This window comes from Papaver somniferum, chromosome 4 (genome assembly GCF_003573695.1).
Source record: "Papaver somniferum cultivar HN1 chromosome 4, ASM357369v1, whole genome shotgun sequence".
NCBI classification, from domain to species: Eukaryota; Viridiplantae; Streptophyta; class Magnoliopsida; order Ranunculales; family Papaveraceae; genus Papaver; species Papaver somniferum.
In genome coordinates, this window is record NC_039361.1 from 75,955,539 (window position 1) to 75,970,758 (window position 15,220).

The window sequence follows — 15,220 nt, forward strand, 5'->3', positions numbered from 1 at the left end:
TCAAAGATGTGTTGGAACCTAATAAAGAAAGGTTCGTGAGTTGTTTCACAAATCGGCACAAACACTTCGACAACCAAGCCACAAGTATGGTAGAGTCGGCTCATTATCGGTTGAAGAAGAACCTTTTTGGTTGTGTTGACACTTTTGTCACGGTTTTTGATGCAATTGATGAATATTTCAAAAGTGATGTTGTGAGAATTAAAACCGCGTTCGAGCATGACCTTATGTTTAGACACAAGAATTATGGTACTAATTGGCTACGGGAATTAACTTATAAAGTCTCCCATCTATGCATCGACTTGTTGATGAAAGAAGTGGATTTGATTGAGACATTAGGCGCCACCTTGGAGGAAGAGTGTGTTTGTACAATGAAGACATCTATGGGACTTCCATGCCGCCATGACCTACTTCGGTACAAGGATGGTATCATACCATTTGAGGATATTGATCATTTTTGGAAACAATTAAGCTTCGATCCTCTCCCAACCGAAGACGATGAGGATGATCTAGAGATATGGGACACGACAAATGGGAAAAAATTGGCGGAGATGTATAGGAATATGTCCCGACCTCAAAAGAAATTCCTATGGGACAACATGATGCCGGTCATGTATCCTTTCACCCAAGAAAATATTTTGGAACCGGAGAAGAGTGACCCGAAAGGTAGGAAGAGTAAGAAAATGAATAATTTTCAAACTAGACAAGCCAACAAGGAACTATTGGCTACTAAAAGGAATCCATCCGGCGTTGAGTACCATGATGCAAGGTTTGAAAAGGCAAAGAAAGAAATTGAGAAGTTGATGAAGGAGGAAGAAGTCAAAGTTCCAAAAAAACGAGGTCGCCCGAGTATTCAAAAATCGGAAACAAGTAACAAAGAGGTGAATGATAATGATTGTCCGTCACAAGCTAAGGATAGTAAAGAGGATGTCAAGGGGAAGGCTAAGATGTATCCTTCACAAACTAAGATAAAGGAGAAAAGAACCGTACATGAAATTGGTAGGATGAGAGGACCCAAAAGAGATAAGTCCGGTAGGTATATGAGGCCTATCAATTTTATATACGATAACTACTTGGAAGATCTATCGCCAATAATTCATGAGCATATTATAGCAATGGACGACGTGCAAGGCGATGGAAATTGTGGTTATTACGTCACGGCGAACAACTTGGTCCTTTTATGGAAGGGAATAATCCGGTGCCCCCTGAAAATGAAGTGAACTATATTCGGCAACGATTGTTACAAACCCTACGTAAAAACAAAGAATTCTATAAGACAATGATGAGAACAGGTCCAAGAAAAGATGCAGGGGTGGCAGCGGAGTACGTTGCATTCGAACGTCGTTTGCATGGGGATTTTATCATTACCGAAGAACATTGGATGTCAATGCCCATTTGTGGGTTTTTAATAGCGGAGACATTCAATTGCGTCGTACATTGTTTCGCATGGACGGGTAGTAGCTTTACTTACGCGCCTCCAACAAAACCTTACAATGATGGTGTAAAGGATAGAAGACTTGTTCTTGGATTTGTTCAAAATTGTCATTGTATCGGCCTCAAACTTAGACCCGGTTGCCCATTACCACCCTTGATGAGTGCAGCCTTTTGGCCTAGATTTGAAAATAATTTTGCGATGGATTGGTATGCAAATTATGCGACGGAAATGGATCTTTGGAAATCTTTGCATGTGCAGCCTCCAAGTGGACAAGTAATTACGTTTTCAAGTGATGAGGATGAAGATGTTAAGAATGAGGTCAGTGAAGATGATGAGAAAGAGTTCAGTGAAGAGGATGAGATTCGTTTTAGGATCTCCATAAAAATGTTTCATTGATTTATCTTCTTATTTTGTGTCAGATTCGGATTATAAGAAGAATTCACTGAAAGCCAAACCTGACAACAAAAATATACCAGAGTTTTTTTGTCAGATTCGGCTCATATTATTATTTCACTGCAAGCCGAAACTGACAACAAAAATATACCAGAATTTTTTTGTCAGATTCGGCTCATATTATTATTTCACTGCAAGACGAATCTTGAAACTTTAAAAAACCAGAATTACTTTGCTAGGTTCGGCTTGTAGTATATTTCTGAAGAAAGCCGAACCTTTCATGATTCATTAAAACAAGAATTATCATATCATTCCAAATAGACTTTTCAAATTCATAGAAATTATGGATTACATCCCTGCTACATAGTAGGCTTGCAATTAATTTCTAATATCCTAAACGGGTAATGAGAAACCTTCTAAGAATGTGGTAGTGATCTTTGTATTTGAAATTCTTTCCCTTCCATCGTCGCCATTCCTCTAGAGCTCGAACTTCAATCTCAGAGTTTGTTTCACCTTTGAGTCGATATCGACTCACAATCCGAACTAAAGCTATGAAGTCTGAGACTTTTTTCTTAATACTTATAATTCGGCAAAACAAGGACGCACTATCCCGGTTGTGAGGATTACATGTTTCCGTGCTGAAGGCTTCATGAATTCTAACCAAGTAGTACATACTCATCAGACCATTTACTCGTCGTTCTTCACCCTTCTTTGGATAGTATGCTACATAATTAGTGCAAAGAGATAAATCTTCTTTAGAGTAAACTTAGGAGTTGGGGGTGCCATTTGTTGATCATATGTGGTTAAGAATATGAAAAAACATGTAGGTATATATAGAATATAGTTTTACAACGGCTATATCTTTCAAAAAAGAGTCGTTCCTAGATTTTCGTGAAAAAAAGTAAAGGTTCGGCTTATAGAAATTTTAGAACATAAGCCGAATCTATATAAGTAACGGCTATTTTTTAAAAAATTTTGAAAATTTTTACAGATTCGGCTCACCATATTGGTGAGATTTAAGCCGAACTATGTACTGGATTACACCAATAATGATTTTTAAGGCTCGGCTTATAACTCAAATTATAGAAAAAGCCGAACCTGAAGGACAAATGATTCGGAGCGTAACTAACATTAGAGGATAAGCCGAACTCTATAAATTCGGCGCATAACCGTTAAGCTATTCATTAAAACATGAAATTGAAGGTGTCCATAACCAAACCTAGCACAATTAAAAACAAAGTTGAGCACCTAAAAGCAAAGGTGTTTGCAACACCATAAAAGTGTACTTAAAACTTAAGAAAAACATTAAAAGGAAGTTGGAAACATAAAAGGACATTTAACCACGACCCCTCTTCTTAGTGGTAGGCTTTTGTCCGGGTTCCTCGGGTCCTTCTCCTTTGTTGATGATTGCATCCCACTTTTTGTAGAGGTAGTTTTGTTCTTCCACGGTCATTGGTGTTTTGGAATCAATTTTGTCCTTCATTTTTTTCAACATCTCCCTACCCGCGGCATTGGTCCTGACACAAGTATGAAAGTTATAAGACTAATTCGGCGCAAGTATGAATCATGTCTTGAAATTTTTATTAGCTTACACAGAGAGTGGATCGGCTCATACCACAAAATAATTATACGTCGATCCTAAATATTCGGCTCAAAACCTATATTGTCGAGTAAGCCGAACCCTGTATTCGTCTCACAACCGATATTGTCGAATAAGCCGAACCTATGATGATGAACTCAAACATGTATTCGGCGCAACATGATATCATATAAATAATCCGATCCTACACACCTGTAAAATTTATGAAATTTTAACAATGATATTCGGTGCAGCCCTAATACTATCGAATAAGCCGAATCTAGACTTATGAATTGAAACATTTATTCGGCGCAAAACTAATACTACCATACAAGCCGATCCTAAGCACATGCAAAAATTCTGAAATTCAAACAACATTTATTCGGCACAAAACTAATACTACCATACAAGCCGATCCTAAGCACATGCAAAATTTCTGAATTTCAAACAACATTTATTCGGCACAAAACTAATACTACCATACAAGCCGATCCTAAGCACATGCAAAATTTCTGAATTTCAAACAACAATTATTCGGCACAAAACTAATACTACCATACAAGCCGATCCTAAGCACATGCGAAATTTCTGAATTTCAAACAACATTTATTCGGCACAAAACTAATACTACCATACAAGCCGATCCTACGCACATGCAAAATTTCTGAAATTCACAAAACATATTCGGCACAAAACTAACACCATCGAATAAGCCGATCCTAAATATAAGTCTCTGTTTTACTAAGTTCGGCTCAAAACAGATTTCAGATATACGCCGAGCCGTTCATATGCACTTTCAGGGTTCAGTTTCAAGAACAGCTCGGTGCACATCTAACATTTGTTTTACGCCGAACCATACCCTGTAACCGCCGCAGAACACATGATTTTGACGAATTAAATCGACCAAAACAATCAAAAACATCAAATATGAGATGGGTTTGTAGAACTAACCTTCTTATTTTCATTTCCGGCGTTGGTTCTTTTTCAATCTCTTCTTCCGATTGATTTTGTGGTTGATTTTGAGTTTGTTCTTCACTCTCTAAATCTTCTTCTTCATGAATAGGTTGTTCAATCGATCGATTTGAACGAGATACTGCCTTACGACGATCCATTATATAGTTTCAGAAATCGACAATTAGATTTCCGCGATGAAAAAAAGAAAGGGAAGGGTGGAGTTCGGCTGTGGAGAGGAAGAAGAAGAAGGTGAATGAAACTGATTTTAGGTGTAGTTGATTATAGGTTTTGTATTAGGGTTAGGGATAGATTAGTAGTAATTTAATGGATTTAAGGGCATATAGGTAATTGAACCACCCCATAGGGTACCCCTTATAAGGTCACCCAAGTTAGGACTAGTCCTTTGTATTCCTTGAAAGTTTTAGGCATGCCCAAAATTGGTGTTCTATTTTATTTATTTATTTTATTTTATTTTGATCATGGGAAAGCTGGGCCCGAAACCCAGCCAGTCAGTCCGGGCCCACTTCCTGACCCGACCCGCCATCCCATTCTACCTACACAACACAGTTTTTAGGATCTCTTAGAACAAGTCTTATGGTGGAATCCATCCATCTTCCATCTTCCACGCCACCTCAGCACTTAGAACTGTGGATGGAAGTGCAAGTGTAATGATGGAATAGTAGAAACGCTATTTTTAATGGAGCTAAAAAAACGCAATTAAGAATGAAGTTTTTTTTCAGCCGTTAAATTTCAACAACTCATTTCAAATCTACGGATAAAAAAAAACGCAATTCTTAATTGCGTTTAACGCTATTCTTATTGGCGTTCAGATGGATTCCACGAAACCGTGAAACCTTACCTGGATTTTCTGTGAAAGACCCCAACTTGGAAGCCACTAGACTTGACATTCCATGATTTTTCCACACTTGAAATAGTTTGGATTCCACCATAAGACTTGCTCTTAGGGATCCAACTCTGGTCTCCCGCATGGGGATTGGGGAGTGGATGGGTAACCAACTGTACTAAACCCATATATTTTTGGAACCGGCAGTTGAGGGCCACCATGGACATGGTCTAATTTGATCATTACTTTGGTTTTCCCGTGATGATCAGCCGGATGCCTGCCATCTGCGTTGGATTTTTCTTCTTCTGGAAGACCTTTATGACACAATAATACTACTAATATTATTATGTGATTAGTATTTTTCTTTATCAAGTGCCAACAGATTCAGTAAAAACTGAAAAGGTGGCATGGCCTTTAAATGTGAAGACAAACAATCAGCCATGCAAAGAACACCAAACGCCAACACACTACACACCAAGTACTACAATTGGGCGTACATATTAAATGTACTGTATATGGATGTTCATTATCATCACTGACGTACCCTTGAGAGATCACAATCATTTATGATTTTTTGATTCTCATATAAAAATTTATTTCAATTTCCTTTTATACTGTTATTTTCATTATCTTTCTCTTGGAAATCTTGGTTGCCCAAGATTGTAATAATCCTTATCATTCTCTTTGTCTTCATCTTATAAAAGCTAGCTCCAGTGAAAATGAAAGGAGAAATGGAACCTAAAGGTGTAAGTATGGCAATCTCATCATCACTTACAACTCCATTAGTGTTAAGTCATGGGGGTGAATATGAGGATCAGATTAAGAAGTGTGCAGAGCTGCAGAATAACCATCTTCATCACACAAAGTTGAAGGAAGGAACTTCTTCCTTCTTTAAAACTTGTTTCAATGGAATCAATGCTCTATCAGGTTCTTTTTCCTTCTTTTTTTCATTTTCCTAAAACGAGTAATGATTTTTCTAATTGATAACTTCAATGCCCGGATTCAACATGACAAAGCCACAAGGCCTTGGAGGTAGCAGCCACCCAAGAAATCCCTCATTGTCATCTGTTCCACAACAGAAGTTAACCATTTGATTCATGTAAAACTGATTCCGAAATCAACTTTGAACATTTGCTCTCTTTATTTTTTGTCTCAGGAGTGGGAATTCTATCAGTACCATATGCACTAGCATCAGGAGGATGGTTAAGTTTGATACTCCTTTTCGTAGTTGCATCAGCAACATTCTACACGGGCTTACTAATGCGACGATGCTTGGATGTGAACTCACAAATAAGAACATATCCTGATATCGGCGAGCATGCTTTTGGAAAGAAAGGAAGAATGATAGTATCTATTTTCATGTATTTGGAACTCTACTTAGTTGCAACAGGATTTTTGATATTAGAAGGTGATAACTTAAGCAACCTGTTTCCAAACATGAGTTTTGAATTGGCAGGGATAAGTGTCAACGGGCGACAAGGGTTTGTAATAATTGTTGCTCTTATAATCCTGCCTTCAATGTGGTTAACTGATCTGAGCAAGGTGTCATATGTATCTGCAAGCGGGGTCTTAGCTTGTGTTGTCATCATTTGTTCAGTTTTATGGGTCGGGGTGGTCGGTGAAACCGGATTTCATGAAAAGGGAAAGCTTCTGAATTTTAATGGTATTCCTACCGGCCTTAGTTTATATGCGTTTTGTTATTGTGCTCATCCTGTATTTCCTACACTATACAACTCAATGCGAGATAAAAGACAGTTCTCTAAGGTAAGTTATATCTTCGTCAATTTGTTGATATCACTGGCAAAAATGCAGTGTCTGTGCACATACTCGTGTTTTTTGTTCTTCTGATTTCAGGTCTTGCTTCTCTGCTTTGTTCTGGTGACTCTTGGTTTAGCATTTATGGCAGTTTTGGGGTACTTGATGTATGGTGAAAATGTCAAGTCTCAAGTAACTCTCAATCTACCACCACGGGAAATTGGGTCAAAAATAGCAATCTACACAACTCCGATCAGTCCTATAACGAAATATGCGTTAACAGTAACACCAATTGTATCCGCAATTGAAAATTCTTTGATGTTTTATCACAATGAGAGTAAGGCTGTTAGTCTTGTGGTTAGAACCTTGTTCTTGATTAGTTCGGTTATAATTGCTTTGACTGTTCCTTTTTTCGAGTACTTGATGTCTCTTGTTGGAGCATTTTTAAGTGCAACGGCTTCGATCATATTGCCGTCGCTGTGTTACTTGAAGATAACGGGAGGCTACCGGAGATTTGGCTGTGAATTGGTGATTATCTTGGGGATTGTTTTGATGGGTATTTTTGTTGTAATTATAGGTACTTATACTGCGTTGCAACAAATTATTGGCCAGTTGCTTATGTAAATATTTTGATAATTCTTTCATAGTTCACTTTTTACCTTTTTATTTCGAGCAAGGATCGGTGTACTTACACATAAAACGGCTGATATCTTCTCGATTTGATCAATCCCATCTGGGTACTATAATCGAAGTGATAACCATTGGGAAAAGATGCACCGCTAACAAACTACTAGTACTGAGCCAACTGAAAAGACTAAACACTGCTGCAAAGTGCAAACCTACTTCTGCGTGGTAATAGAGGGAAAACCACAAATACCAAATTAGAAATCAAGGATACCTTCAAAGATAAATTGCCATAAGGAGCAAGATTAAGCCAAGCGGGTAATTAAAATTTGGGTAAAGAGAAAATTTCCGACAAAATAAAACATATGTGCAGCAACGAAGTACAAAATTGAAAACGAATGAGTGACTTGGGAAACGTGCAAAAGAAATCCATCAAGGAGGAAGAAAATCAAGACCTCCTGATGAAAATCAATTGAATCAAATTTCAGAGGAAGTGATGATGAGGAGACGAGGGAAAGCTCTACGTTTAATCAAATTTCGGAGGAAGAACTGTCGCTTTCAAGTTCATTCAAGAGAAAACAAGATTTTATGGATGGAGACCCAGGAGCAATATTCAAATTCTTGATTTGGGTAAGTATTTTTTTCTCTTTAAATTTGAGTTTTAGATGTGTAGATGGTGGATTTTCGACAAAGGCTAAAATCGTAAAACCACAATTGTACATACTCCTGGTCCAGCAATCAGATGAGTATTGAGGTTCATGTCTCTCATTGAAGCATGAAGCTCATGCCGCAAGAACCTCTGACTGAGAATACTGTCTCTTAGAGCATATGCAGATGTGCAATCTCTCAACTGAGACAACGGCATATCTCATGAATACTGAGCAATTTCAGTAATCACTTTTATATAGAATCGAACGATTGGACGGCTCCTAGACATCTTGCCTGCTAGTATAGAGCGATAAAGTCTTCAGGATGTAACAATGTTTTCCCAGACTTTATAAAAGACATGTGTATAGAATCATTATGATTGGACGGCTCCTAGACAGCTTGCCTGCTAGTATAGAGCAATAACGTCTTCAGGATGCAACAAGGTTTTCCCTGACTATATAAAAGATATATGACGTTTCAACAAGCTCATATTTCTCAATTCTCAGATAATTAATGCTCCTAGACAACATGCCTGCTAGTATAGAGCCATCAATTAATTATCTCTAATCGTTAACTGAATAATCAGCAATATTCTACGATTCTTCGTAACATTTCGTCACTTCAATTCGTGGTTCTTCCCAGCAGAATTCCATGGGTTAGTGATAAATGTTCAATATTCGGGCATCTGAGCAGCTCTCGAGTAAGCCCCGACCAAAATGGTGCAAGTGTACTCAGGAATAATGCACAAACGAGCACCTGAATGCACAAACGAGTATTCCAAAACACGAAGGAACGATGAAACCTATGCAAAATAGGAAGAAAATAATAAATAACAAAATATTAATCGAGGCGCTGGGGGACTGGGCCCACCGTCAGGCCGGTCGTGCCGTGGCCAGTCCCACGCCCAATTTTATGTTTTATCATATTTTATTATTTTCCCTCATCTCATGAAAATCCTTTCATTTGAGCAAATCTCCTTCGTCTCAAGGAAACTCCCCACTCTCATGGTGTTTCCTCGTATCAAAGAAATAATAATAAATTAGGAAAGATGTCGTGGGACCGGGCTCACTAGCCGGCCGGCCATGCCCTAGTCGTGACCGGTCCCACACCTCATGACTCCTTATTATTTTATTATTATTTTCCTCATCCCATGAAAATTCCTTGAATTCATGAAATTTCCTCCAAGTCATGAAAATCATGTAAAATTAGGGAAACTCGTGGGACCGGGCCCTAGCCGGTCCCACACGCCCCTTATTTTTTTTATTATTATTATTATTATTTTTTATGTTTCCCTCATCTCATGGAAACTCCCTGATTTCAACAAACCTCTTGATTTTATGATATTTCCCTAAAATCATGAAAAATATTATAAAATTGGGAAAAGTGCCTTGGGACGGGCTCTTTGGACGGCCGGCCATGCCTTGGCCATGGACGGTCCCATACTTCATGATTCCCTATTTTATTATTATTATTTTCATAATCTCATGGAAATTCCTTAACTTCATGAAATTCCTTAATTTCATGATATTTCCCTCGCATCAGGAAAAATACATAAAATTGGGGAAAGGTGTTGCGGGACCGAGCTTGTTATCTTCTCGATTTGATCAATCCCATCTGGGTACTATAATCGAAGTGATAATCATAGGGAAAAGATGCACCAATACCAACTGGTATTGAGCCAACTAAGATGGAGCCAACTGAAAAGACTAAACACTGCTGCAAACTGCAAACCCACTTTTGCGTGGCAATAAAGGGTTTAGTGTAGAAGAACCGCCATGAAAAAGGTGAAAACCACAAATGTTAAAATAGAAATCAAGGAGGACACCCTCAAAAGATAAGTTAGAGGAAGGATGCAGGATTAAGCCAAAGCGGGTTTCAAAATTTTGGTAAAGAGAAAAGGGAAAATTAGGCTAAGGCCCGACCCATGGATAACCCATAATATGCAGCCTTAATTAAAAGAAATTTAAATCTAAGCCCCGAGTTATTAAAATACATCCATGCCCTTTAATATATTGTCAAGCCCCAAATTAAATAAAATTTAAATTTAAGACCAGAATTATTAAATATAGGCCCAAAATTATTAAAGTATAGTGTGAATGTGTAAACAGAAGTTACATATGCATATGACATATGTATCCAGAAGTTACACATCCTTATGCCATGTGTAATGCAAAGTTACACATCAAAAAAATAGACATCAAAAAGAACGCATACAAAAAATACGTGTATTACTTTAATATTCATTTACAATAATTTTTAGCATGTGTAACTAGAAGTTACACACACTTCTGTCTAGTGTAATTGAGAGTTGCATATGCATCTACCTAGTGTAATTGAGAGTTACACATGCATCTGATTTGTGTATTCAGCGTCAACTCCAATTCCAGCGAGACCATTATCACATTTAAGCAATTATCTTTTATGAAGTTATCTGAAGCCTGAAATATAACAACAAGCAATCAGTATTTATAAGATTAAAATTAAAAGTACATACAACAATGTATATTCAGTTTCACCTACATGAAATCACATTCTATCATAAGGAGATGTGCAATCAAGTAATTAAAAACCAGAGCTTAAGAAACAACTTTGCAGCAAGAATTCAAATTTTTTGCAAACTCAAAACAAGTGCTCATCAAACACACTAAAGTATAAGCATATGCAACAGATACACATCCACATAACATGTGTAACTCACAATTACACATTAAATTAGCATGTGTAATTTATAGTTACACATCCATAAAGCTTGTGTAACTGGCATGCGTAATTTTTTGGTTACAAAGTTTGCTCATTTTAGCATGTGTAATTAGAAGATACTCATGCATCTGTCTAGTGTAATTCAGAGTTACACATGCATCCTACTTTTGTAATTAGGAGTTACACAAGCATATAACATGTGTAACTAGAAGTTACACATGCATCCTACTTGTGTAATGTGAATCAGTCTAGACATAGAATTTGAAACTAAAAACAACAAGAGAGGGATCTAAAAAGGTGTACCAGCAAGCAAAGAAATGTCGTCTTCCCTGTCCCGTTTTCACCAAGCATAACTACAATCCGAGGATCAACAAACTCTCCCTCCATGATATGAAGATCAAATTTTCTTATCTGCAATACGAAGTTAACATCGAAAGATGAGGTCAATTCATGAACTATCGCATCATTGAAAAGGTGGTTAAACAATAAAGACTTCAAACATATATGTAAATGGGAAAATAAACAGCCCAATTAGAAGCTTCACCAAAACTTTTCTCATACATTAAGACAACTGAAAGTCCTAATGATTCAGCTAATCCAGATTCTTCAATTATGTCTTTAGTTAATGATATTTCATAGTTAAACAAGAATTTATAGGTATAATAGCAACTAAATCTCCTTCGTTTAAATAAAATATGGATTTTACTGAAATCGAATCTTAACTGTAGCATAAACTGAAATCAAATAATTACCTATGACGACTGTCACCACCACTTTCTAGCAAACGATCATCATGCATATAACATAAACTTTATATCCAATCCAATTAGCATGTGTATCTATAAGTAACACATCTAATTAGCATGTGTAACTAGTAGCTACACATCTAATTAGCATGTATATATTTAAGTTACACATCTAATTAGCACATGTAACTAGTATCTACAAGTCCATTTATCTTGCCAAGTTATAACACTCTGCAAATATGATCAAATCATGAACTGTACAATAAACGTATAATGTATGTTGATGTATATAAGAAATCACAGACCTTATCCGCAGAACGATACATGGCATGTCTATGCATTAAGATTCAGATACACCAGATTGGCCTCCAGCATACTCTGCCCCAGCGTGCAATGTAGTTACCATCTTTTCATAGCTAAACGAAAACTCAAAAGTATTATATTACAAACTCTCTCATATTTATTTTGTTACGATCTGAAACAAAATAAACAAACTTTTCAGTCGGCATTGTATTAAGATCAACACCAATACTAAGCACCGAAGCAACTTCTTCTGCTATCTTTTGCTTCTGTGCCTAAGCTACTCACAAAGAAAAACTGGAAAAAGAATTTGAGTGCATTGAATAGTTTTTTTACTTTTTATGGAAGATTCGAAGGACTGAGTTTTAAGATAAAGAATTGACCTGCTTTACTCGCTTCTTTAGCTATATCATCATCCAAACCGAATGATGGTCCTTTACTGAGAATAAGCCGTCCATAAAGCAACTGCCAACTAATGTTATCTAGTCATTCCAATATGCATGATATACATTTTAATAAGAACCTGCAATATATAGAACATAAACTTTATATCCCAGGATGTGTAACTAGCAGCTACACATCCTGCTAGTTACTGCTAGATCATTATCCAAACCGAATGATGGTCCTTTACTGAGAACAAGCTGGCCATAAAGCAACTGCCAACCAATGTTATCTAGTCATTCCAATATGCATGATATACCTTTTCATAAGAACCTTCAAATATAGAACATAAACTTTATATCCCAGGATGTGTAACTGCTAGTTACACATCCTGCTAGTTACAGGTTTCAGACAACTAGCAGTTAGACATCCATATGCCAACATATATGGATACCTTAATGTGGCAATCACAATCAAATTTTATGGAGTCATGTTTACCTGAAGCTCACTCGACAACACCATCCTCATCTTCTTAACCACTTTTGTAGTATCAATATCAACACCACCACTACCTGCAATCCACACATACACGTAAACAATGTATAGAGTCATTAAGAACCTTATTTTTCTGAAACTTCATTTGGTCAATACTGTCCTAGCAATTGAAAACAGAAACACTGAATATATACTTTGCTTCATGTCTTAGCAATTGAAACTCAGAAACTTACATTCATGGACAAGCATTATAAGATTATGTTGAATTAAATTATCTTTTGCGAAGGTACAAAAGTATAGATTGACTTTAAGGTAATGGGAATCACAGAACATGTAGCTTATCTGTTTGAGCAAGATTGTTACTGAAATTTGAAACACTCAAGTTTGTTGAGGATAAACTTCAAGACATGCATCTGTGTATTCCTTTTCAATTATCATAAGAGAATGGAATTACCGCAACAGCTAACGAAACAGAACATGTAGCTTACCCAACAAACACAGTTCCGATGCCAGTGAACTTCCCTCTGCAAATAAGAGATAAGAGAAGTTAAAGATCACCATTACTTCACATATCAATTTGTTTACTTTACAGTCCACCTACATGTCTTTCTGAATCATAATTTCAGAACTGCAGTAATACACATATTTCAAAAAACAAACATATAAAACACTAAAATAAATCATAATTTCAAATCATATTCACATTAAAAAAAAGTTCACACATATTTTCTCTTCATGTTCTACAAGTTTTATCCATCAATCTCATGAACCGTAAAGAAGCTCAAAGAAACTTATCTAATTTCACTGAGTTTCTTTCGAAATTGTTTAGATTCAACCGTACACTACCAGGTATCTTCGTTGATTAAGCTTTAATCCGCAAGACAAGGTACTGAATGTAGCAAATATATATTGAACTTAACACAATCTGCCAAAGATTAGCTCAAATCAGTTCGAAAATCAAAGTAAATGAAATTCGTATCAAATAAGTGGGTAAAAAAGATAATGATTCACAGATTTCGAATATGAAAACCGACTTTCGATCAAGATAAGAGATTAAAAGATAGATCCAATTTCGTTCAAGAACCCTGGAAAATTTTCTTTGAAATTTCTTTGAAAAATTTTCTTTCAAAAGTAAAATTGAGGTGAGATTACAACAAATCGAAATTATGATTTCAGTAATAGATTTGAACTGAAATCAAACTATTAAATTTTTCCAAATGATTTTTTAGAAAATAAAAATCGAAATCTAAGAATTAAATCAACCGATTTAATTGAAATGTTACCTGTTCGTTTGAGTTTCCATGAGAATCTTCGGATTCAGTTGTTGTTGATGATGATTATCATTCATTGTCTATTGATTTTCATCGAATCTTCGAAGAACAAGTGATGTTGATGACGAATTTATGTTCAGATAATCAGGATCTTTGTTTGTAAAGCTTAGATTTAGGTTTTGAAATCATTTTTCACTGAAAAATTCGCTTAGAAATTGTGTCTTCTCGGCTTGTTTCTTCATCAGAGATAGAGCAAAAGAAAATGAGAGAGAGAGTGTGAAAAAGAAAATGAAACCGAAAATGAAATTTAGACCTAGTTTTATTACCTATATATACTAAAGGGAAATCTTGGTATTACGAAAATGTCACTTTATTATCAATCCCTGAAAATAAAAATTCTAGGCCTAGAAATATCAAAAAGTGAAAGTATGGAGTTGATAGTGGAGGATCCATCTTGTGGGGCTTCTAAATATTGAACCCATATAGTAGGGTGGTTCTAGTATTTTTCACAAGAGAAAATTTCCAACAAAAAGTAAGCATGTAAGACAAGAATTAACGATAGTGATTATATGCATAGTTTTTGTGTTGATGATAACTTGATTTTTCTGAAAGCTAATCTTCCCTATATATCAAGGATATTCTTGAAAAGTTTTCTACTTGGCCTGGTCAGCTAATTAATGCTTCTAAATCTATAGTGGTTTTCCCTAGTAATCTTCCTCGAAGACCTGCTCGACATTTGAGTCGTAGCTTGCATATGAAGCTTAATACAAGTCCTGGTAAGTACTTGGGTGTTAATATCCAGTGGGGTCGTCTTTGTCATGGTAATTTTGTCGATTCGTTAGTCAAGATAACTAACCAACCCAGTGGTTGGAGAAATAAGTCTGTTTTGGATCCCTCTCTGAACCATCTTATGTGCACCTTGAAAATTCCTAAATCCTTCACCAAATTGATAAATTGCGTATGAATTTTTTGTGGCCTGATTCGCAAGATACGAAAAAAAACTATCCTATCAACTGGGATATGGTTTGTAAACCTGTCTGGATTGGTGGATTGGGTATTCGGGATAGAGCTGGCAAACGGGCGGGACAGGGCTGGCTT

General features: G+C 36.4%; 1 protein-coding gene across 1 annotated transcript; it reads left to right on the forward strand.

The window, feature by feature from the left end:
- The first annotated feature begins 5,921 nt into the window (after positions 1-5,921).
- LOC113272712 (amino acid transporter AVT1I-like) lies at positions 5,922-7,581 on the forward strand. Its single transcript, XM_026522512.1, has 3 exons — positions 5,922-6,129; positions 6,359-6,966; positions 7,057-7,581. Exons 1-3 carry the CDS (start codon positions 5,922-5,924, stop codon positions 7,579-7,581), a joined length of 1,341 nt encoding a protein of 446 aa, XP_026378297.1.
- The last annotated feature ends 7,639 nt before the right edge of the window (positions 7,582-15,220 follow it).

Bases quoted from the DNA above. Each gene is read 5' to 3' on its own strand.
- LOC113272712 (XM_026522512.1), top strand. From the start codon at position 5,922: ATGAAAGGAGAAATGGAACCTAAAGGTGTAAGTATGGCAATCTCATCA. The intron at 6,130-6,358 runs GTTCTTTTTCCT...TTTTTGTCTCAG, and splicing joins TGGAATCAATGCTCTATCAG to GAGTGGGAATTCTATCAGTA. The intron at 6,967-7,056 runs GTAAGTTATATC...TTCTGATTTCAG, and splicing joins ATAAAAGACAGTTCTCTAAG to GTCTTGCTTCTCTGCTTTGT.